Genomic DNA, 25748 nt, shown 5'->3' with positions numbered 1-25748 from the left:
CTGATTTTCTTGTGGCCATGTCTCCGTTATGACTGTAAGAATCACCTTGATTTGTGCTATCAGTTCATCTACTTTACTCGAAATGTTTTGTATATTAAGATACAAAGCCTTTAGACTTGCTTTTTTGTCATTTGCAATCATCCAAACTTTTATTTGAACAGTGATTCTATTTGCCTCTCATTGTTAATTATCCCACTATCTTCGCATTTTACTGCTCTTTCTTTTATTGTTATCCTTGTTTCTCTTTCTCTTGTCACCCATCTTAGGTTCCAGCCCCACACCCCATCATTTCAGTTCAAGCATACCTCAACCATACAAGCAAATACTAACCCTAGGGCATCTGTCCATCTCCTGCGCAGGAGTTAAATGCCCAGTTTGTATTGGTTCCACCTTCTATAGAAATGGTGCCAATGTCTCAGAAATCTGAAACCTTTCTCCCTACACCATCTTTCCATCCACATATTTATCTGATATATCTTGGATTTCTACTCTCACAAGAATGCGGCAGTAGTCCTGAGATCATTACTTTTGAGGTAATACTTCCAGCTTACTTCCTAACTCTCCTTATTTTACTTTTAGCATCTCATCGCTTTCTTATTGTCATTGGTACTGATGTGTACCACAACCACTGATTGTTTACCTTCCTACTCTCAGATGTCCTGAAGGTGCTTTTAGACATTCTTAGCACCAGGGAGGCAACAGTTTTGTTTGTGGCCACATATTTGCCTATCTATTCCCTTTACAACTGAATTTTCTACAAATATTGCATTAACACACTTTCCCCTCCCATCTCATTAGGTGCAACAAATTTGATTGTTACTGGTTTCCACTGAGAGGCCATTTTCCCTCAACATTATCCAAAGTAGTATATCTGTTTGCAGGGAAATGGCCATAGGGGTTCTTGCATTGCCTGCCGAGTCATATTACTCTGCCTGGTGGTCATCTTTCTGCCTGCAGAGTCTTAGCCTGTGGTGTGATGGCATCTCTGCACATGCTGTCCATGATACTCTCAGCTTTGCAGATGGTCCAGTGTCCACAGCCGCTGCTCCAGTTCCAAAGTCCAGGTTTCCAGGAGCTGGAGCTGAAGACACTTCGTGCACACGTGCTAGCCCTGGACAATGGAAATGTGCCTGCCTTCCCACATGGAGGGGCAGGAGGAGCAAACCATGGCTTTGAGCTCTCTGTCATGATTAATACCTTTGGATTAAACCTTTAAACGGCTCTTAAAATCTAGAAGGATCTGAAAGTTTGTACTTCTTTGGGGTCTCTGCTGTTCATTGAATGTATTAATGATGTGGACTTAAATGTAGGGAGTATAATCAGAAGTGAGTTTTGAGAAGATTTGTAGCTCAAGTTGAGTTTCTGGACGTGAGTTTGCTCGCTGAGCTGGGAGGTTAGTTTTCAGACGTTTCGTCACCATTCTAGGTAACAGCATCAGTGAGCCTCTGATGAAGCTTCATCAGAGGCTCACTGATGATGTTACCTAGAATGGTGACGAAACGTCTGAAAACTAACCTCCCAGCTCAGCGAGCAAACTCACATCCAGTATAATCAGAAGTTTGTGGATGACAAAAAAAAAGATTGGCAGGGTGCTAAATAGTGAGGAGGAGAGCCGTGAACTGCAGGAGGGTATGAACGGACTGGGTAAGTGATGGCAAATGGAATTCACTCCAGAAAAGTGTAAGGTAATGGGATTACCCTTCCACAAAACCTTGCAGACACTTGCTGTTCTGAAGAAGGGTTACGAGGCTCTCCACAGGTGCTGCAAGACATGCTGAGTTTCTCCAGCAATTTCTGCTTTTGTTGTAGATTTTTAACAACAGCAGTTCTTTATTTTGTTCGGATAAGGTACTTAGATTATGGTTAAGTAATTCTAAGATGAGTGAGAAACAGGATCATTGCAAGTACAGAATATTACAAAATCATCACATAACAAATAGTTTGTTCAGAACACAGCAGTGCCAAAAGGCGTTTTCAAATCTGAATCTAACACATAACCACTGATAAAAAATAATTCAATCAGCAGTGCATGTCATGGAGACTTCAGATTGGAGAAAAACACCTCTTAGCTCTGAATTTCACTGCCCAATAGCTGTTGAATAATTTAGTTAATATGAACAATAACACACAGCTTTTTCTGTGACACAATTGTGAGCAACTCCTGCTACATGGCAAAAATATGCACCACAAGGGGAAGAGTCAAAAGTACTGTTCTGAATAGCGATGATCAGGAGTTTATTAAAAGGCGATTTAATTTAAAGACCGATAAATAATTTGGAGCTGACACGCCTTCTCATAAAAGATTAAGACAGGTGTAGAGCATTGTAATTAATAATTAAACAACAAAAGTCAGTCAGCTTTTCACAAACCCATTCTTAGCTGAATAGTATTGAATATGAACCATGGCAACAATCTGTTTGCTTTGTGTTTAGAGACATTAATGCATTTAATCATGTTTGCCACCATCCTCCTTCCAAGAACAGAATGAAAAGTAATGCTCCTGGAGCACTCAACTTTTTCACAAGCATATTGAATGATTGTGTGAATGCTGTTTCTTGCTCTCTCATGACTATAAAATTTAATAAACTTTTAATAACTGCCAACTTCCACCTTTTTCTCACCTCCATCTGGTGAATCTCTGAAACCAAACCCCTCCAATGACTTTCTCAACTTCTCTGCCTCTGTTGTGGGGAATACCCAATCTATCAATTTTAAATATCAGCCCAAATGGATGTGAGTTTGCTCGCTGAGCTGGAAGGTTAGTTTTCAGACATTTCGTCACTTTTTTTATTTGAAAAAATACACTTTATTCACAGAATGTACAAAAAATAAAACATTTATACACCTACCCAGTCATGCAAGCTGCTTACGGTTACCCAGGGAGTACGTACACCAACTAGAGGCAAAAACAAAACAAAGAAGAAAAAAAAAAGCAAAGAAAATACCATGGCACTCGTCTCCCCGCACAGTCCCCGTTGGCCCCCTGACCAGTTGGGGAAGGCGCCAGTTGGGCCCAGTTACCAGATAGGGCCCTTTTTTTCTATTCTGGACGAAGGGTTTCATACCGTGGTCTTTCCCCATCGCGCCTTGGCCGCGGCTGCCCCAAGCTTTCGCGCGTCCCTCAGCACGTAGTCCTGGACCTTGGAGTGCGCCAACTTGCAACACTCGGTCGGGGTCAATTCTTTCAGCTGGCAGACCAGCAAGTTGCAGGCAGACCAAAGAGCGTCTTTCACCGCATTAATGATCCTCCAGGCGCAGTTGATGTTGGTCTCGGTGTGCGTCCCGGGAAACAGCCCATAGGGCACGGAGTCCCGCGTCATGGAGCTGCTCGGGACGAACTTCAACAAATACCACTGCATCCCCCTCCAGACCTCCTGCGCATAGGCACGCTCCAGAAGGAGGTGATTGACAGTCTCGTCCCCCCCGCAGCCACCTCGAGGGCAGTGTGTGGTGGCACAGAGATTCGGGCATGCATAAAGGATCTCACTGGCAGAGCCCCTCTCACCGCCAGCCAAGCAATGTCCTTGTGCTTGTTTGAAAGTTCTGGCCATGAGACATTCTGCCAAATGACTTTGGCAGTCTGCGTGGGGAACCACACGACGGGATCCACCCTCTCCTTTTCCCGAAGGGTCTCGAGGATACTACGTGCTGACCATTGCCTGACGGCCCTGTGGTCAAAGGTGTTTCCTTTCAAAAATTTCTCCAGGAAGGACAGGTGGTCCTGGACGGTCCAACTACTCGGAGCGTTCCGCGGCAACGAGACCAGGTCCATCCTTCGCAACACCGGGGACAGGGAGAACCTCAGTAAGTAGTGGCACTTGGTGTTTGTGTACTGAGGATCTACGCACAGCTTGATGCAGCCACACACAAAGGTAGCCATCAGGGCGAGGGTGGCATTCGGTACGTCCTTTCCCCCATTTTCCAGGACTTTGTACATGGTGTCCCTGCAGACCCGGTCCATCCTCAACCCCCAAATGAAGTGGAAGATGGCCCGGGTGACCGCAGCAGTGCAGTTCCAGGGAATAGGCCAGGCCTGCGCCACATACAACAGTACTGAAAGTCCCTCGCACCTGACAACCAAGTTCTAACTCGCGATGGAGAGGGACCGGACCGTCCACCTGCTCAGCTTCTGCTTCAGTTTGGTGATACGCTCCTCCCAAGTCTTAGTGCACGCTCCAGCTCCACCGAACCAAACACCCAGCACCTTCAGGTAGTCTGTCCTGACGGTGAAGGGGATGAAGGAGCAGTCGTCCCAGTTCCCGAAGAACAGGGCCTCGCTCTTACCCCTATTGACTTTGGCACCCGAGGCCAGTTCAAACTGGCCACAGATGTCCAACAGTCAACTCACCGACCGACGATCAGTGCAGAAGACGGCGACGTCGTCCACGTACAGGGAGGTCTTGACCTGAAGGCCTCCGCTGCCTGGGATAGTCACGCCCTTCAGGATCACGTCCTTCCTGATGGATGTGGCGAAGGGCTTCATACAGCACATGAACAAGGCAGGAGAGAGCGGGCAGACCTGCCTGACTCCAGATCTGACGGGAAAACTGTCCGATTCCCACCCATTGATCGAGACTGCGCTAACGGTGTTGGTGTAGAGCAGCCGGATCCAATTGCAGATGCCCTCCCCGAACCCCAATTTGGAGAGGACGTCCCTCATATAACCATGAGAGACCCTGTCGAAGGCCTTCTCCTGGTCCAGGCTGACGAGGCAGGTGTCCACCCTCCTGTCCTGAAGGTAGGCGATCGTATCCCTGATGAGCGTGAGGCTCTCAGCGATCTTCCTGCCCGGCACAGCACAGGTTTGGTCAGGGTGAATCACCGACTCCAGGACAGACCTGACCCGGTTGGCTATGACCTTGGCCAGGATTTTGTAGTCCACGTTCACTAATGAAATGGGACGCCAATTCTTAATTTCTTCCCTCTCCCACTTCCTCTTGTAAATGAGGGTGATGATGCCCTTCCTCATGGACTTGCATGCTCGTCCAGGGATATCGGCCGGTCAGCCACTCCCTCGTGCCGTAGTCTAAGGCCTCCGTGATAGATGACAGGAACAACTCAGAGGCATAGAAGGATCTGCTGATCCTCAAAATGTCGGGCCGAGACGACGTCACCAAGCCATCGTCCTCCTTCAGCCGGCTAAGCACAGAGCTCTCTTTGTGCACCTTCTGAAAGAAGAAACGCGAGCACGTCTTGTCCTGCTCCACGGAGCGGACCCTGGACCGGAAGATTATCCTGGGGGCCTCCACGGCGAAGAGCGAGGCTTGCTGGCCCCTCACCTCGTGGAGGTCCTCCGTGACATAGACCCCCATCGACTGCAGAAGGAGCAGGTTCTGCATCCTTTTCTGGAGCGCGACAGCTTTCCCCGCTTCTCTCTCGCCTTCCAAACACCCTTGAGGACAAAGAACCTCTTGATGTTCTCCTTCACTGTCTCCCACCAGTCGCCTGGAGACTCAAAGAGGGGTTTCACGGTTCTCCAACCGACGTATTCCCTCTTAAGCTTGACGTTCTCTGGGGTCAACAGAGTTGTGTTGAGCTTCCACGACCCCTTGCCGGTTGGCTGGTCGTCCTGTAAGTGACAGTTAGCCAGCAGGAGGCACTGGTCAGAGAAGAAAACCAGCTCGACGCCAGTGGACCTGACTGAGAACGCCCGTGACACAAACAGGAAGTCTATCCTTCAGCGGATAGACCCATCTGGCCGTCACCAGGTGTATCTCCACTGCGCTCCATCTGCAGGGGTGCTGAATACGTCGAGCAGCTTGGCGTCCTTCACCGTGCCCATCAGGAATCTGGACGTGACGTCCAGTTGACTCCCCCCACCCGCTGTCCCCATGCCGGATCTTCCATCTGCATCGATGATGCAGTTGAAGTCTCCGCCTAGGATGACGGCCTGGACGTAGCCAGCAAGGGTGGAAGCCGCTGCAGGATGGCCAACCGCTCACTCCGTACCGCCGGGGCGTACATGTTGATCAGCCTTAGGGGAGCGTTCCTGTAGGTGACATCTGCCACTAGGAGGCGCCCCCCCCACCACCTCCTGAACTTAGATGGTGAAGTTGCGCCCCCACAGCAGAATAGCCAGGCCCAAGGAGTGACAGTCATTACCCCCCGAACAGATCGAAGGCCCACAGGTCCAGGCGCCCGACCATTTCCCGTACCTGCTGAGGTGCGGTATCCCGCACTCCTGCAGAAACAGGAGGTCTGCCCTGACGGCGGTCAGGTAGGACAACGTGGACACACATCTTGCGGCGGACTTGACGCTGCGCACATTAACGCTCACAACTCGTACCCCCATTGTGGGTAGTGATCGCAGTACCCTCCCCGAGTTCAAGGTCCAGCCCCTCCATCTGTCCCTTCATGCCCATTGCCAGGGCGAACTGCTGGACGCTCTCCGGGCTCAGGAAACCGTCCGTGCTGCCTTCTGGGTGGCATCCCCCCGTTGGGGGTATGGAGGCAGGAGAGTCCAGCTCTGGGTCAGGCTGGGGACATGCTGTTTCCTCCTTCCTGCCTGAACGTTCTGGGGGGCCCTCCAGGGCGCCAGCGGCGCGTGGCTGGGTGTCGGACGGAGCCTCAGGGCGCCTCCCGTCACCTGGAAGCAAGATGCTGCTTTCCTTCTCCCTTGAGATCTTTAGCTTCTGCTTTGGGCGGGCCTCCTCCAAATCTCCCTCGTCAGAGGAGCTCTTATAGCCCCCCTGTAGCTGCCTCTTCCCACCTGATAGTTGCGGTGTGGGGCCCGCCGGCACGCCTTCCTCCTCGCCTTCCGGACCAAAGTCCACTCCCCTGGGTCACCTGTCGCCGCCTCCATCGACTCCGGGTTGTCTGGGGGAGCGGAGCCTGCAGAGACGATTTGCTGGCCTTGGGTCCGTCCTGCGGGGCTTGGCCCTCCTGCACAACCTGGCCCTCTTGCACATTAGGGGGGTCCTTGCAGGGGCCCGGTGCCTTCCTCTCCTCCGAGGGGGCTTGCCCCGCATTGCCTCTGCTGGTGACCTGGGCGTAGGTGGTCCCCCGCCGCGGGCATGCCCTATAGAGGTGGCCCACTTCCCCGCAAAGGTTGCAGCTTTTTACTTTTGGGCAATCCTTTACAAGGTGTCCCTCCTCCCTGCAGATGGTGGCTTTGCAGTCAGCCACCACGTGACCTGACCTACCACAGGCATGGCAGACTTTAGGTTGCCCTGTGTAGGTCAGGTAGCCCTTGCTCCCACCGATCGTGAAGCTGGACGGTGGGTGTACGATGTTCCCGTCTGCGCCCATCCTCAGCATCACCTTGACCTGCCTCTTACTGGTCCAGATCCCGAAGGGGTCCATGATGTTGGTTAGGTCCCCTTCCACCTTCACATACCTTCCGAGGAACATCAGGACATAACTGCTGGCACATGTGGGTTGTACATGTGTACAGTCACCATATGGCTCCTCTGCACCGGCATCACGAACAGCGGGACAGCAGTCAGTACAGAGACGGGGGCCCTCACCTCCTTTCTCCTTGAAAACCTCCAGGAAGCGCTCGCAAAGCTTGGCACTCCTGAAGATTACATCGTAAAAACCTCCTCCAGGGAAATCCTGCAGGCAGTAAATGTCCACAGCAGCGAACCCACAACAGTCCAACAGGACCCTCTTCACGAAGAAGGTGCGGTCCACAGGTGCACCTTCTTCACGGAAACGCAGATGATGTTCCGGACCCCCTGACCCAGGGCACGAGCACTCGCTGCAGCCATCGTTGCAGCTTGGCTGCTCCCCTGAACCAGCGTTAGGCCGAAGCCAGCAATAAGATCCACCGGATGCAAGGGTGCACAGCCAACCTGACGTCTTCCTTCCACCTCCAACACAGTCGTGCTGTCCTCTTCTCGGTCCACAAAAGAGCGGGTCTTTATTTTGTTCCGGATGCAAGCTGGTTCACTGAGCTGGAAGGTTTGTTCCCAGATAATCAGTCACCATTCTAGGTAACATCAACAGTGAGCCTCCAGTGAAGCGCTGGTGTTATGTCCCGCTTTCTATTTATCTGTTTAGGTTTCCTTGGGTTGGTGATGTCATTTCCTGTTCTTTTTCTCAGAGGATAGTAGAATGAACATCAACTAGCCACAAAACAACATGACCCACTATCACTAGTATCCTTACATACAGATGAGGAAGGACACCACTTTGATTGGGACAACACATCCATCCTAGGACAAGCCAAACAGAGACACGCACAAGAATTCTTCAAAGCATGGCATTCCAACCAGAACTCCATCAACAAACACATTGATTTGGAGCCAATCTACCATCCTCTGAGAAAATGAACAGGAAATGACATCACCAACCCAAGGAAACCTAAACAGACAAATAGAAAGCGAGACATAACACCAGCGCTTCATCGGAGGCTCACTGATTATGTTACCTAGAATGGTGACAAAACGTCTGAAAACTAACCTTCCAGCTCAGCGAGCAAACTCACATCCAGAACCTCAACCTGAGCTACAAATCTTCTCAAAACTCATAAGCCCAAATATTTTCATAGCTACCTCAACTACATTTGCTCATGTGTTACACCCTATAAGGAATCCATTTTGTTCTCCCAGTTTCTCTATCTCTATCACAGCTCTTCTGATGGTACAACATTCCAAAACTGAACTTCTGATATATCTTCCTTTTTTGCTCAACTAACTTTGTTTGTCAAATCCCTCAACCATGTCCAAATCATTTTCTGAACTTTTTTTCTCATTCATTCCCTTCCCTCCTTTCGAAATGCTAATAGTGTTCCCTTTGTCCTTGCCCCTACTCCACCAGCCTTTGCATTCATCTGGCACCATTTCTACCAGCTCCAGCATAATAACACCATCAAACACATTTTTCCTTCCCTGTTACCATTCATAAAGGACTGTTCCCACCACAGAACCCTCGTTCACTGCAAACTCACCCAAATACCTTGTCCCTGTCGCTTGGCACCATTCCATGCAATTACAGGGAATCTAACACCTTTCCTTTTGCCCTCTCTCTTTACTCACATTCCAAACATTCTCCTGAGGTGAAGTAGTGATATACTACTCCGACTTTGAAACTATGTTCATTGCTCCCCATGTAGTTTCCTCTTTGTAGCACCCCTGTTCGCTCCACATTCATGAGCCTGAACTTTGGTTGCTTACCACTGTAATTCACTCCCTTACTTGCAAACTTATATTTCTGACGTTGGCCTGCTACAGTGATCCAGTGAAGATCAATGTAAGCTTGTGGAATAGCTCCCTCATTGGCTAATTAGACAATTCACAACATACTTGACTCAGCATTATTTTACACAATTTTAGACCAAGAACTCTGTTTCACCGTCATTTTGATTTTTCACTTTTGCTACATGCCAATCTGAATTTTTTTGTTTTACATGTTTTGTTTTCAGGCAGGGCCTTTCATTATTTTGCCCTTAGCACTCACTCTGAACAAATGTTTTGTTTCTTTCTTCTTCTCCGTCATGTATGCTCTGCAAAGGCAGGTGTTTAGCTCATTGTTCGTCAGAGCCTCAGACTGAGCCGTTTTCTTGGTAACTGTTGTCAGTGGTGGCTTGTTATTATCGCCACTTTCAGGTGAGGAGGCAGGTCCATTCCATAGTTGGAATGGAAACATAGAAACATATAAGATAGGAGGAGGCCATTCAGTCCTTTGCACTTGTTCTGCCATTCATTGCTGATCATTCAAGTCAATAGCACAATCCTGCCTTCTCTGCATAAATTTTGATCCCATTCACCCCAAGTGCTATATCTAGTCAGCTCTTGAAAACATTCAATGTTTTAGCATCAACTTCTTCCTGTAGTAATGAATTTCACAGGGTCACCACTCTTTGGGTGAAGAAACGTCTCCTCATCTCCATCCTAAATGGTCCACTTACAATCCCCAGACTGTGACCCTGGTTCTGGACACACTCACCAGTGAGAACATCCTCCCTGCATCCACCCCGTCTAGTCCAGTTGAAATTTTATAAGTGTTTATGATACTCCCCTTCATTCATCTGAAATCCAGTGCAAGTGATCCTAACCTCGTCAATCTCTCCTCAAACATTAGTCCTGCCATCTCCAGAATCAGCCTGGTAAACCTATGCCGCACTCCCTAAACAGCAACAGCATCCTTCCTCAGAAAAGGAGACCAAAACTGCACACAATATTCTAGGTGTAGCCTCACCTGTTATGACTGCAACAACACATCAAATCAAACCTATGTTTCTGGTGAAGGCATTGATCTGACAACATAACAGCCAAGGATCCGACTGACAGGATTTTTTTGTCTTAATACTTTGCCTTTTGTTCTTTGATATCTTTGTCATTTAATCTCTCTAGACTTCAGCCCTATCCCAGATCTTCTCCTTTATTCGCCACCCCTGCATTATTGATAGTATAAATCCTACCATAATTCCATGCACCTTAAATTCAGGAAAAGAATCATATTGAAACACTGACTTTATATCTCTCCACAGATGATGAGAAAACTTGCTGAGTATTTCAGTACTTGTTTTCATTTCAAATTTACAGTATCTGCAAAATTTTACTTTTATTTTCTTGTCAATGTAATGCCTGAGGTCATGGTGTTTAAAGATTTTAGCTTTTGGTTCTGTATTTTTTCATAATACTCTGCAGAGTGGTAGAGAATTTGAAAGGCGTGAATACGATTATTTACTTTCATAAAATTTTCTGGACTGGCTCCAAAGCATTTCATTGCTTTGTCTTTTCTCCTACAGTTCAGCATTCTTCTCCTATAAGGAGAAGTAGATTCTGAACTTTACTCTGCAGTATGAAACTAATTTTTCATCATCCTTCCAAATCCCTGCTCACCCTACTCGCTGCAGACCAACAATGTTGCTATTTGAGTGCTTTAATATGATTCTTGTAACTGCTAGGTAAGGGGGGAAAATTTAGACAGAGTCACTACCTAAGAACTCCCTGCCGATAGCATATATCTGTGAACACCAAATTCAGGTAACCTATGAGTTAGCTATAGGTCAGTGGTTGCACTTTTATTTCTGAGTGAGTGTGTGGAGTCTTCCTTTTCAGGCATTTCTAATGTTATGATATCTAAACCACTTCAGAAGTACTTAGTTGGCTGCAAAGTGCTTTGGAATGTCCTTAAGTTGTGGTACGTAATTACAAGTCTCTTGGGCAAGATCAACTCTGCAATGGCTACCTAGTCTCACTGTATATGCGTACATACTTGGTTACCACTTGATTGAAATAGTGAAATGTTGCTGGTGATCATGGAGCAATACGAACTGCCTTACATTGAAAATCTGACTTGAGCGAACGTTAAGAGGGTAAGAATGTTGAAAATGGTCTCAACAACTTTCATCTTTCAAGAAGAGAATAACTAACCAGGTTGTCTGATTGTTATGTAATGATTGACACTGATTTATTAGTGGAGGTTTCATGACATTACCACAGATTATCAACTGCCCTACTCAGTCAAATAACCTTTTTTTGCCGCTCTATTTCCAAGATATATATACAGCTGGTAAATTTAAATAGAAGTAAAACTGTTTTCAAGAAAAGAAATCCCTGATGATTTTTTTCTTCTGGTTTCTTGTTATGGTACTTGTAGGTTTATTTTAAGTTCACAAGGGCTCGAGGACAATCTTTGGACGTCAGCAGACCAAGTACACCTGCAAAATGTTGGTTAGGACACTCTTAGTCACATATTAACTGAAAATTTCCCTTCAGCATGAAATACTTCTCATTACTGTTTGCATTTCTGTCATGCATGATTCCTGAAATCTGGTAAATGTGCAGCAAAATCTGGCTTCACACTTCCAAATGATAGGATGTCCCTCAGATTGCGTCATGTTTATCATTAATTAATTAAATTAATTTCAAAACTAATAACACAGGCATCTAACAAAAGGATGGTCTAAAGGATGTACTGGCACTGGAGGGGTTGCAGAGGAGGTTCACGAGGTTGATTCCGGCGTTGAGGGGGTTGGCTTATGAGGAGAGACTGAGTAGATTGGGATTATATTCATTGGAATTCAGAAGACTGAGGGGGTATTTTACAGAAACATATAAAATTATGAAGGGAATAGATAAAATAGACGTAGAGAGGATGTTTCCACTGGCAGGTGAAGCTAGGACAAGAGGGCATAGCCTCAAGATTAGAGCGAGGACTGAATTGAGAAAGAACGTCTTCACCCAGAGCGTTGTTAATCTATGGAATTCCTTGCCCAATGAAGTAGTTGATGCTACTTCAGTAAACATTTTTAAAGCTAAGGGGTTTTTTTTGAACAATAAAGGAATTAAGGGATACAGTGAGAATGCGGGTAAGTGGATCTGAGTCCATGAAAAGATCAGCCGTGATCCTATTGAATGGCGGAGCAGGCTCGAAGGGCCAGATGGCTCCTGATTCTAATGTTCTTAAAAACTGCAGTTTAATGATTTAAATGCATTAAATGGGCATTAGTCCTCCCTTTAAATATGATTTAGCAGTCCATGTCCGAGATGCCAGAAAAATGTTGTTCGTTAATAATTGACAGCACGGCAGCATGGTGGTTCAGTGGTTAGCACTGCAGCCTCACAGCACCAGGGACCTGAGTTCGATTCCAACCTCGGGTGACTGTGTGTGTGGAGTTTGCACATTCTCCCCATGTCTGTGAGGGTTTCCTCCGGGTGCTCCGGTTTCCTCCCACAGTCCAAAGATGTGCAGGCTAGGTGGATCGGCCATGCTAAATTGCCTGTAGTGTTCAGTGGTGTGTGGGTTATAGGGGAATGGGTCTGAGTGGGATGCTTCAAGGGGCAGTGTGGACTTGTTGGGCCAAAGGGCCTGTTTCTATACTATAGGGAATGTGATCTTATCTGCTTACAACAGTATTCATTTTTGTGACTTCGACTAATTCAAATATTCATTTAGTTTAAGTCATTAACAAACATAGGGTTAGGAGCAGCTCAGGAAAGGTTCCTGGAAGATTTGTTTTGTTTCAAGGTACCTAATTACTGCATTGCAATTGGTAACTATACTCCAGTTTCTTAATACCATGCCAATTAATAATTCAATATACAACTTCATTTTGGATTCCACTGCCTTCATGTCAGACAATCCTCTTGCAAGCAACCACATCAGATGTTTCCTAACATTGCTATTCTACTTAGTTTCCCAGGACCATCAGGGCTGGTGAGGTTATTTAAACAATTCTGTCTCACTTCAGTTTTGTCATCTTTACATGATCTTCGCAGACCTATCTTCATTCCTGGTAAAACTCATGCAATAATTGTATATGTACAGGTACACAAACGTTAGCAATTAAATGGCATCTAGCATCTATTGTCTGTTTCACCTGGAGACATTAATTGAAATATACTCACTGGCTTGCTGTTATGAAGCCAAGGTCTGACTTGCGCAAATAGGTTTTGGTATATTGGTTTCAGCATGCTTTTGTGAAATATGATGTATCATTAATCTCTGGGTATTGCGGGAAATCCATTTTATGCAGATTTGGCTAGCAGCGGTGTAAGGACATCAAACTACAATTTAAAAGGATTGTATTATAAACATGACAATGAATTTTCACTGATACTGGCATAATTTCTGTACTATATTCATAGAAATACAGTATATATTTCAAGACAAATATCCATCATCTTAACATGATTTGTATTGGCTCTGGTACCCTCAAAGAATTCAAGTGCATGAGTTTAGCACACCTGAACTGATATATTTGCATGTCATCTCTTGGGCTGTTTCCTTTCCAGTTACTTAGGTTACTGCGTCAATATAGTTTGTTCTGTTTTTATACGAAGCCACTCAGTGGAGGAGTCAAGTACTACATCAATGTGTAATATATCCGTAGTGTTGCCCTGTAGTTCCACCTGGTGTCAACAGTCAAGCAATACATATATTATTTAAAAATTACAAATTCCTTCTTACAGAGGAAATCTTTTCATAAGATAGTAAGAACTGCCGATGCTGGAGTCAGAGATAATTCAGTGTGGAGCTACAGGAATACAGCAGGCCAGGCAGCATCAGAGGAGTAGGAAAGCTGACATTTCAGGCCAGCACCCTTCTTCAGAAATCACAACGATTGTACCACAGCCATTCCCCCAACCCCCAATGGTCAGTGATAAATTGAGAAACAAATTTGTAAGAGAATCTCAATTATTTGTAAGAATAATAGGGTCATTATGACAGGGGATTTTAACTTTCCAAACATAGACTGGGACTGATATAGTATTAAGGGCTTGGATGGAGAGGAATTTGTTAAGTGTGTACAAGAAAATACTCTAATTCAGTATGTGGATGTAAGTACTAGAGAAGAAGTAAAACTTGGCCTACTCTTGGGAAATAAGGCAGGGCAGGTGACTGAGGTGTCAGTCGGGGAGCACTTTGGGGCCAGTGACCATAATTCTATTAGTTTTAAAAATAGTGATGGAAAAGGGTAGACTGGATCTAAAAGTTAAAGTTCTAAATTAAAACCAAAAGAACTGCTTATGGTGTAAATCAGGAACAAAAACAGAAGTTGCTGGAAAAGCTCAGCATATCTGGCAGCATCTGTGAACAAAAAAAAATCAGAGTTAACATTTCGGGTCTGGTGACACTTCCTCAGAACCAATGACAGCTGTGAAAACATCTGTTTATATACAGGAAATAGGGCGGGGTGGGGGAGGGAGTAAATGATAGAGTAGAGCCTAAACAGAGAGAAGAACAGTTGGATAGTCAAAGAAGTTGATAACAATCTGGCAAGGAGGGTGAATAACAACAGTGACTAACAACCGGCCAATTAACAACTATTCACCCTGCTAGCCAGATCATTATCAATTCCTTTGTTTGTCCAACCATTCTTCACTCTCCTTTGGCTCTATCCTATCATTTACTCTCTGGCCCACGCCCCTCCCTATTTTCTGCATATAAACTGATATTTTCACTGCTATCATTGGTTCTGAGGAAGGGTCACTGGACCTGAAATGTTAACTGATTATTTTTCCTTCACAGATGTTGCCAGACCTGCTCAGCTTTTCCAGCAATTTCAGTTAAAGTTCTAAATTAGAGTAAAGCCAATTTTGGCATCATTAGGCAAGAACTTGCAAAAGTTGATTGGGGGTGGATATTTGCAGGTAAAGAAATGGCTTGAAAATGGGAAGCATTCAAAAATAAGATAACAAGAGTCCAGGGACTGTATGTTCTTAGATAACAAAGTGTGGGGCTGGATGAACAGAGCAAGCCAAGCAGCATCTTAGGAGCACAAAAGCTGATGTTTTGGGCCTAGACCCTTCATCAGAAAAGGGGTTGGGGAGAGGATTCTGAAATAAATAGGGAGAGGGGAGGAGGACTGAGGATGGATAGAGGAGAAGATAAGTGGGGAGGTAGGGAGGGGATAGGTCAGTTGGGTGAGGATGGACAGGTCAAGGTGGTGGGATGAGGTTAGTAGGTAGGAAATGGAGGTGGGAGGAGGGGATAGGTGAGAGGAAGAACAGGTTAGGCAGGCAGGGATGAATTGGGCTGGTTTTGGGATACAGTGGAGGGAAGGGGAGATATTGAAGCTGGTGAAATCCACATTGATACCATTGGGCTGCAGGGTTCCCAAGCAGAATATGAGTTGCTGTTCCTGCAACCTACGGGTGGCATCATTATGGCACTGCAGGAGGCCCAGGATGGACATGTCGTCGAAGGAATGGGAGGGGGAGTTGAAATGGTTCGTGACTGGGAGGTGTAGTTCTTTACTGTGAACTGAGTACAGGTGTTCTGCAAAGCGGTCCCCAAGCCTCTGCCTGGTTTCCCCAATATAGAGGGAGCCACACTGTGTACAGTGCATGCAGTATACCACATTGGTGGATATGCAGGTGAACATCTGCTTGATGTGGAAAGTCATCTTGGGGTCTGGGATGGGGGCAAGGGAGGTGGTGTCGGGGGCAGGTGTAGCACTTCCTGCAGTTGCAGGGGAAAGTGCCAGGTGTGGTGGGGTTGGAGCAGACAAGGGAGTCGTGGAGAGAGTGGCCTCTCCAGAAGACAGACAAGGGTGGGGTGGGAACAATGTCTTTGGTGGTGGGGTTGGATTGTAAATGGTGGAAGTGTTGGAGGATGATGTGTTGTATCTGGAGGTTGGTAGGGTGGAATGTGAGACTAGGGGATTCGCTTTTGGCGGTTACTGTGAGGGCAGGGTGTGAGGGATGAGGTGCGGGAAATGCAGGAGACGTAGTCGAGGGCATTCTCGATCACTGCGGGGGAGTTGTGGCCCTTGAAAAGCGAGGACATCTGGGATGTGTGGGAGTGAAATGTCTCATCCTGGGAGCAGATGCGGCGGAGGCGAAGGAATTGGGAATAGGGGATGGAATTTTTGCAGGAAGGTGGGTGGGAGGAGATGTATTCAAGGTAGCTGTGGAAGTCGGTGGGCTTGAAATGGACATCGGTACGTAGGTGGTTGTCTGAGATGGAGACAAAGGTCCAGGAAGGTATGGGATGTGTTGGAAATGGTCCAGGTGAACTTGACGTTGGGGTTCCCTCCCCCAACTGCATCCCAAAACCAGCCCAGCTTGTCCCTGCCTGCCTAACCTGTTCTTCCACTCACTTATCCCCTCCTCCCACCTCAAGCCGCACCTCCATTTCCTACCCGCTAACCTCATCTTGCCCCATTGACTTGTCCGTCCTCCCCAGACTGACCTATCTCCTCCCTACCTCCCCACCCATACACTCCTCTCCACCTATCTTCTCCCCTATCCAACTTCAATCCGCCTCCCCCTCTCCCTATTTATTTCAGAATCCTCTCACCATCCCCCTTTTCTGATGAAGGGTCTAGGCCCGAAACGTCAGCTTTTGTGCTCCTGAGATGCTGCTTGGCCTGCTCTGTTCATCCAGCCCCACACTTTGTTATCTTGGATTCTGCAGCCTCTTCAGTTCCCACTATCTCTGATCACTGTTCTTATTAGGGTGAAGGGCAAAGCTGGTAGGTGTAGGGAATGCTGGATAATTACAGAAATTGAGATTTTGATCAAGAATAAAAAGAAAGCATATGTCAGGCACGGAGCGAGTGAATCCCGTGAAGAGTTTAAAGACAGTAAGGAGTATACTTAAGAGGGAATCAGGATGACAAAACGGGGACATGAGATAGCTTTGGTAAATAGGGTTAAGGAGAGTCCAATGGGATTCTAAAAATACATTAAGAACAAAAGGGTAACTAGGGAGAAAATAGGGCCCCTTAAATAGCATCAGAGATAATGGGAACTGCAGATGCTGGAGAATTCCAAGATGATAAAATGTGAGACTGGATGAACACAGCAGGCCAAGCAGCATCTCAGGAGCACAAAAGCTGACGTTTCGGGCCTAGACCCTTCATCAGAGAGGGGGATGGGGAAAGGGAACTGGAATAAATAGGGGGAGAGAGGGGGAGGCAGACCGAAGATGGAGAGTAAAGAAGATAGGTGGGGAGGTGGCGAGGTAGGGAGGGGATAGGTCAGTCCAGGGAAGACGGACAGGTCAAGGAGGTGGGATGAGGTTAGTAGGTAGATGGGGGTGCGGCTTGGGGTGGGCGGAAGGGATGGGTGAGAAGAAGAACTGGTTAGGGAGGCAGAGACAAGTTGGACTGGTTTTGGGATGCAGTGGGTGGGGGGGAAGAGCTGGGCTGGTTGTGTGGTGCAGTGGTGGGAGGGGACGAACTGGACTGGTTTAGGGATGCAGTAGGGGAAGGGGAGATTTTGAAACTGGTGAAGTCCACATTGATACCATTAGGCTGCAGGGTTCCCAGGCGGAATATGAGTTGCCGTTCCTGCAACCTTCGGGTGGCATCATTGTGGCAGTGCAGGAGGCCCATGATGGACATGTCATCTAGAGAATGGGAGGGGGAGTGGAAATGGTTTGCGACTGGGAGGTGCAGTTGTTTGTTGCGAACTGAGCGGAGGTGTTCTGCAAAGCGGCCCCCAAGCCTCCGCTTGGTTTCCCCAATGTAGAGAAAGCCGCACCGGGTACAGTGGATGCAGTATACCACATTGGCAGATGTGCAGGTGAACCTCTGCTTAATGTGGAATGTCATCTTGGGGCCTGGGATAGGGGTGAGGGAGGAGGTGTGGGGACAAGTGTAGCATTTCCTGCGGTTGCAGGGGAAGGTGCCGGGTGTGGTGGGGTTGGAGGGCAGTGTGGAGCGAACAAGGGAGTCACGGAGAGAGTGGTCTCTCCGGAAAGCAGACAGGGGAGGGGATGGAAAAATGTCTTGGGTGGTGGGGTCGGATTGTAAATGGCGGAAGTGTCGGAGGATGATGCGTTGTATCCGGAGGTTGGTAGGGTGGTGTGTGAGAACGAGGGGGATCCTCTTACGGCGGTTGTGGCGGGGGCGGGGTGTGAGAGATGTGTTGTGGGAAATATGGGAGACGCGGTCAAGGGCGTTCTCGATCACTGTGGGGGGAAAGTTGCGGTCCTTAAAGAACTTGGACATCTGGGATGTGCGGGAGTGGAATGTCTTATCGTGGGAGCAGATGCGGCGGAGGCGGAGGAATTGGGAATAGGGGATGGAATTTTTGCAGGAGGGTGGGTGGGAGGAGGTGTATTCTAGGTAGCTGTGGGAGTCGGTGGGCTTGAAATGGACATCAGTTACAAGCTGGTTGCCTGAGATGGAGACTGAGAGGTCCAGGAAGGTGAGGGATGTGCTGGAGATGGCCCAGGTGAACTGAAGGTTGGGGTGGAAGGTGTTGGTGAAGTGGATGAACTGTTCGAGCCCCTCTGGGGAGCAAGAGGCGGCGCCAATACAGTCATCAATGTACCGGAGGAAGAAGTGGGGTTTGGGGCCTGTGTAGGTGCGGAAGAGGGACTGTTCCACGTAACCTACAAAGAGGCAGGCATAGCTGGGGCCCATGCGGGTGCCCATGGCCACCCCCTTAGTCTGTAGGAAGTGGGAGGAGTCAAAAGAGAAGTTGTTGAGTGTGAGGACGAGTTCAGCTAGGCGGATGAGAGTGTCGGTGGAGGGGGACTGGTCGGGCCTGCGGGACAGGAAGAAGCGAAGGGCCTTGAGGCCATCTCCATGCGGAATGCAGGTGTACAGGGACTGTACATAGCAGCAAGGTTGCCTGTGTGGAACTGCAGGAGATGGAAGAATTACTAAACAAGTATTTTGCATCAGTGTTTACTATGAAGAAGGATATAAAAGATGGAGAATATGGGGAAATAAATAGATTAGATTCCCTACAGTGTGGAAACAGGCGCTTTGGCCCAACAAGTCCACACCACCCCTTGAAGCATCCCACCCAGACCCATCCCCCTATAACCCACACACCCCTGAACACTATGGGCAATTTGGCATAGCCATTCCACCTAACCTGCACATCTTTGGACTGTGGGAGGAAACCAGAGCACCCCGAGGAAACCTATGCAGACATGGGAAGAATGTGCAAACTCCACTCAGACAGTTGCCTGAGGCTGGAGTCAAACCCGGGTCTCTGGCACTGAGGCTGCAGTGCTAACCACAGAGCCACTGTGCTGCCCAATAGTGACATCTGAAAAATGTTTATATTTACAAAGGAGATGGTGTTGGATGCCTTAAAATGTATGAAGGTGATTGAATCCCCAGGACCTGATCAGGAATACCACAGAACTCTGTAGGAAGCTAGGAAAATGATTGCTGGCCTCCTTGCTAAGATATTTGTATCATCGATAGCAACAGCTGAGGTGTCAGAAGACTGGAGGTTTGTTAATGTAGTGCCACTATTTGAGAAAGGTGGTAAGGAAAATCTTGGAGATGACAGATCAGTGAGCCTGAGATCAGTGGTGGACAAGTTGTTGAAGGGACAGGATTTGCATGTATTAGGAAAGGCAAGGGCTGATTAGGGTTAGGCAACATGATCTTGTGCATGGGAAATCACGTCTCCCTAACTTGATTGAGTTTTTTTAAGGAGTAATGAAGAGGATTGTGAGGGCAGAGTGGTGGATATGATCAAAATGGACTTCAGTAAGGTGTTTGACAAGATTCCTCACGGTACACAGGTTAGCAAGGTTGAACCACATGGAATAGAGGGAGAACTAAATATTTAGATACAGGACTGGCTCGAAAGTAGAAGACAGAGGGTAGTGGTGGAGGGTTGCTTTTCAGACTGGAAACCTGTGACTAGCGGTGTACCACATGGATCAGTGCTGGGTCCAATGCTTTTTGTCATTTATATAAATGACTTGGATGTGAATCTAGGAGATATGGTTAGTAAGTTTGCAGATGACACCATAAGTGGAGGTGTTGTGCACAGTGAGGAAGGTTATCTCTGAATACAATTGGATCTTGACCAAATTGACTAATGGCCAAGGAGTGACAGTTTATTTTAGATAAATGTGAGGGGCTGTATTTTGGAAATGCATATGTAGGAAGGATAATGAAGAAGGTGTTAGATATGCTTGCCTTTATTGGTCAGTGCATTGAGTATAGGAATTGGGAGCTCATGCTGCAGCTGTACAGGACATCAGTTAGACCACTACTGAAATACTCTGCAATTCTGGTACTGCTGCTCTCGGAAAAATGTTGTGAATCTTGAAAAGGATTGGAAAAGATTTTCAAAGACGTTGCCAGGGTTTGAGTTATAGGGACAGGTTAAGTTGACTGGGGCTATTTTGCTTGGAGCGTCAGAGGCTGAGGGGTGACCTTATAGAGGCTTATAAAATCATGGATAGGTGAACAGACAAAGTGTTTTCAGTGGAATGGGGTAGTCCAAAACTAGAGGGCATAGGTTTAAGGTGAGAGGGGAAAGATTTAAAAGGGACCTAAGGGGCAACTTTTTCTCACAGAGGGTGGTGCATGTATGGCATGAGCTGCCAGAAGTAGTGGTGGATGCTAGTACAATTACAACATTTCAGAGGCATAGGATGGGTACATGAATAGGAAGGGTTTAGAGGGATATGGGCCAAATGCCAGCAAATGGGACGAGATTAATTTAGGATAGCTGGTTGGCATGGACTAGTTTGACTGAAGGATCTGTTTCTGTATATCTCTAGGATTCTGAGTGTAAACGTTGTTTAGAATAGCACACTTCATTGTGATAGTTCAGTTCATCACCAATCACTTGGAAAGAATCTGTCTACTGTATTTAATTTTGCACCTTTTCCAAGCCATCACAGATTAAATTCATGTCTGTAAACTCAGCAGTGAAAACAGGCTTGAATTAATCCACTCCACTACAGTTCTGAAAAAGATGAGCCGCCTCTTTAATCTAAGTGTATTAAATCAATCTGTTCAGACATGTTGTGATGTATTTCCAGCTCAGGTGGGACTTTAAACTGGACCTTAACACTGTACTGATAACAGTACTACCTTAATAATATTTGTGATACGTTCACTGTTGGCATTGTTTATCTAGCTCTGAATCCATGTTCCGTGTGCATTCTTTTCCATTCCTGAAACATATCCAAAAGCCACCTGTCATTCTAGGATGGGCTTCAATGACATGGTGACATGGGGCAGTGCACCATTTTAACAGATAACAAGGAGTAGAGCTGGGCGAATGAATTTTATGAAGGGTCTATGCCTGAAATGTCAGCTTTCCTGCTCTTTTGATGCTGCTTGGCCTGCTGTGTTCATCCACCTCTACACCTTGTTATCGCAGATTCTCCAATATCTGCAGTGCCTACTATCATGGAAACACCATTTTAACAGTTGATTGTGCCCTTCAAAACTGTTTGTTAAATGCTAGACTTCAACCTGGCTTTGGATTCTGTGATCAAACACATGATTGTTGTCATCAACTAGGGTATCGCAGCCATGGCCTGGGCAGTGACATTATCTGCCCCAAATATTCCTGACCATGCCATCATCTTAAGATTGCTGTCTGTGAGAATCTACTTTGAATAAATTGGTTGCTGTGTTTCGCGCTTTGCGACAATGATTAGAGTCCAATATGGCTTATTTGGCTGCAAACGGCTCTGAGAAGACCTGAAGTTATGAAACATTATATGAATATAAATTCTTCCATTATAATAAAATTCTTATGTGGTAGTTGTATGAAATGAGTTGCCTGAAGAAGTAGTGGAGGCTGGTACAATTACACTATTTAAAAAACCTTTGGATGGGTATTTGGATAGTCAAGATTGAGAGGGATTTGGGCCAAACGCTGGCAAATAGGACTAGATGAATGGTCCCTATTTGGTCGGCCTGGACGAGTTGAACCAAAGGGTCTGTTTCCGTGCTATACATCTCCATAACTCCTTTGAATGCGAAAACTAAATTCAAGGATATCACTCCAGTCCAGTACTGTGTACTGTTGGAAGTGCTGCTTCTTAGAGATCTTAAACGGCTGCTGTCGCACGTCGATGATAAAGATCCTGTGGTACTATTTTGAAGAACGGTAAGCAAATTGTCAATGATATTTTGGCAAATTTTTAGCCGTCCATCAACACGGACAAAACTGTTTGGTCATTATCGCTTTGTTGTTTGTGTGAGGTCGCGTGTGATACTTGTTCCTGAGTTTACCATTTTTTTTGACCTGGTGGAATGACCACTACCTTTTCTGAAATTAAAACCAATACTTCGTACTCAGTTTGAATCAGGTTAAGAATTGGAACAAGAGGGAGTGACAGAGATAAAGAGTACCGTACCCAGTCCGCCTGCTGAAGCCGTTAAACCGCCCACCGATTCGAATGTGCAGCAGTTAAACTGCCGCCCATTTCCACATGGGAGCGGAAGTGACGTCCATGGTCTTGTTCGGTTCCGTGTTTACATGCAGTCAGCTCTCGGAAAAATGTAAAAGTAGAGATGTAGAACACGGTGGAGACGAGGGAAAATTGAGGTTAGGGATGATGGAGTGTTAGAAAGGGCGGTGTACGGAATTCGGAGGAAGTGGTGCGGTTTTGGAGAGAGGGTTGGGAGTGTGAGAGTGGGTGTAGAGTGAGGATGTTTGGGGGAGAGCGAGAGAACGGGCTGGGAAGGAGAGAGACAGGGACGGGAGGGAGGAGAAGAGTATGTAGGTGGGTTTTTTGGGGTAGAAAAGGGGTGTAGGTGGAGGATAAGCTGTGGAAGGGAAGATGGTGCGGGCAGGTGAGAAGGTCTGGGAGCGATGAGTTGGGGAAATGTAAGAAAGGAGAGTTACCAAGAGGGAGGGAGGAAGGAGTGAGAACAAGACGGATGGGTTTGGAAGGGAGAATGAGGACGGAGGAAAGTTTGAGAAGCAGATGGATGGCGTAAGTTAGACAGATGGGGAGGAGGTTGTTGGGAGGGAAGAGAGCAGGAGGGAGGAAGTGAAATAGATTTAGAGGGGAAGGGGAGTAGGATGCGTTGAGGACAGTCAAACTTAGAGAGGAAGTATTGGGATAGACAGAGTGGAGTGGAGTGGATGCGGCAGCTGAGAGGTTGAAGGGCGAGCGAGATATGAGGGGAAAGGAAATGGAGAAAGTGGAGGGAGGTTTGACAGAAAAAGGTGGAGGATTGGGAGAATGGTTGGAGGAGAATGTGAAGGAATGGAGAGAGGAAGAAAGACAACGTGTGTTAAGGAGTGGGGCAGACAGAAAAAGTCAGACTGATAGAAGCTGAGGAGAAAATGAAAAGAGGAAACCTAGGGTGAAAGAGACATTTACAAATAGGCTTACAGAGTTGCTCAGAAAGGTTGAAGTGAGAGTCTATATTGAGCAGGATACAGATTGCAAATGTATCCGGTGAAATTATTTTTGTGTGTTTTTCTCTTTACCAGGTACTGTTTTCAGTCTCTTGATTTAGGTGTTTAAGTTGCAAATATGTCTTCTGCCTGTCCACCTCAGTCACCAGCTGTTGCAAAAACAGAGATTCCCTTGGACAGTGGGTCACCTTTGTTGGCTGCTACTTTTGCATACTGGGACAACATTCTTGGTCCGAGAGTGAGACATATCTGGGCTCCAAAAAGCGAACAGCTGCTGCTAAGTGATGGAGAAATAACATTTTTGGCAAACCACACCTTAAATGGCGAGATTCTTCGGAGTGCCAAAAGTGGAGCTATCGATGTCAAATTTTTTGTACTGTCTGAGAAAGGTGTAATCATCATCTCGTTGATATTTGATGGTAATATGAATGGTGACCGTAGTACTTATGCTCTGTCAGTGATATTGCCACAAACTGAACTGAGTTTCTACCTACCTCTGCACAGATTGTGTGTGGACAGACTAACACACATTATTAGAAAAGGAAGAATATGGATGTATAAGGTGAGTCCTGAGTAAATAAATGCTTTGTGTTCTGATTTTCTTACTTTGGATCTGCAAACATTAGCTACTTTTCTTGATATGCAAGATGATTGAAAAATGTTAGTGAGTCTACACCTTGAAAATTATGGAGAAGGGAATGACGTATCCTTCATTTAATTATTTATAAAATAATTTGCCAAAATGCTTGGGTGACATAGCCAGTCCTGTGCTCTGTGTCTATTTCTAATATTTTTCTTGCAGTGTCAGAAGCAGCAGAGTAGTGATCTCTGATCACGTAGTCATCAGTCTATTCAAAGCAGGTCATCTTAAGAGGTGGACAACTCTGCTTAAATCCTTCAGTGTTGATGTGGCAATTGAATCATGCGGACCTGAAGATTCCAGGTTTGATTGTGGTCCAACCTGCTAATTCATACAATCTAGATGAGAATAAGGGATCTCTACTTAACCTTTGAACTCAAGGTAATAAAGGAAAACATAAGCATCTGCTTGAAAGCAGAAATTAACAATTTTAATCTTCTGCAACCATTGAAAAATTTACAAGTGGGACAAAAGGAAGGGTCAACCTAATCTCAAAAAAACAAACACAAACTGGGGTACTTCAATGTTTTAGACATCAATAACTGAAAATTTACACATTCAGTCATAGTCACCCTTGACTGACTGCAACGGAATGTTGCAATAGTGTATCACTGAAACAGTCTTGTTGACCCAACACCCCAGCTGCCTGTTGTAATACATCACTCCCCACTCTTTGGGAAGACTAGTTAGTCAAGATAAGTGACTATCTTTCCACATACCTTGACCATTTCAATTTCACACAAAATTGCAATCATTTCAGGACCACATCCTCAGCCTCTACAGACGGAAATCAACCCTAATGAAGCTTTTAAATCAAAACAAGTTCTTTGTGGAGAAAAAAATGCAGAAGATAAGCTTAGCTGATGGACAACCTGAAAGTGTACCAGCACAAGGCATGGTTGTGTATATTGATGCACAATTGGAAACTTAAATTTCATAGTTTCCTAAAAAAACTTAAACAAACTGAAGATGAGGAATCAAAGCTGAAATCCTTTTGAAAGATATAAAAGGAATACATCAGTCAAAATGAACAGTTGCAGTTTTTTGAGTCTGCTGCTATCTCCAATAACATAAGGAATTGCGTAGGGATATTATGGTATTGAAAAATCCAACCGTTGCTTATTTCCACAAACTGTTATGCACAGACATTACATTCCTCAGGTACATAGTGTTAGGGTTCATATTAAGCCTTTAGTTTATTATAAAGGACCATGCCTTCAAACGATCAGATGTAAGATGGAATATGAACCTTTATAACCTTTGAACATGACATTTGATAGCACTATTGATAAGTCCTTGTATCATTTTACTGCAATTTTTGTTGAACCAAGTTTAATCTGACTTCAGTGATAGAAATGCTAGAATGAGAGATATGCCAGGCCATGAGGCTGCAACTTATGTTGGGCTACAATTCACCAGGTGCTGATAGGCGACAGCACCTTATGATGCTCGGTTGAGATCTGCTAATTTGCTCAGTCTATTTGAAATCTATCCTATTTAGCATGGTGGTAGTCCCATGCAACACAATGGAGTATAACCTCCATGTAAAATTTTCTGTACAAAGACTGTGTGCAGTGGCCACTCATTCTGATATATCCTGTACAGAATGTTGG

The 25748-nt window shown here is 46.1% G+C and overlaps 1 protein-coding gene and 1 long non-coding RNA gene across 2 annotated transcripts in view; one reads left to right on the top strand and one right to left on the bottom strand.

Annotated features, from left to right (window-relative positions):
- Nucleotides 1-11373: 11373 nt before the first annotated feature.
- Nucleotides 11374-22684, bottom strand: LOC125450740 (uncharacterized). Its single transcript, XR_007247139.2, has 3 exons — nt 22483-22684; nt 13299-13457; nt 11374-11608 (listed from the first exon to the last, which is right to left on the bottom strand). It is a non-coding gene; the product is annotated as an uncharacterized LOC125450740 (long non-coding RNA).
- Nucleotides 22560-25748, top strand: part of c9orf72 (C9orf72-SMCR8 complex subunit) — a 35581-nt gene continuing 32392 nt past the window's right edge. Inside the window, exons 1-2 of the mRNA XM_048526823.2 lie at nt 22560-22673; nt 23571-24057. Of these exons, the coding sequence (XP_048382780.1) occupies nt 23614-24057 (444 nt within the window). The 5' untranslated portion in view covers nt 22560-22673; nt 23571-23613. The remainder of the gene's footprint in view (nt 22674-23570; nt 24058-25748) is intronic.

The sequence above is a fragment of the Stegostoma tigrinum genome, chromosome 3 (genome assembly GCF_030684315.1).
Source record: "Stegostoma tigrinum isolate sSteTig4 chromosome 3, sSteTig4.hap1, whole genome shotgun sequence".
In the NCBI taxonomy this organism is placed as follows: domain Eukaryota; kingdom Metazoa; phylum Chordata; class Chondrichthyes; order Orectolobiformes; family Stegostomatidae; genus Stegostoma; species Stegostoma tigrinum.
This window is presented reverse-complemented; position numbering and strand designations above follow the sequence as displayed.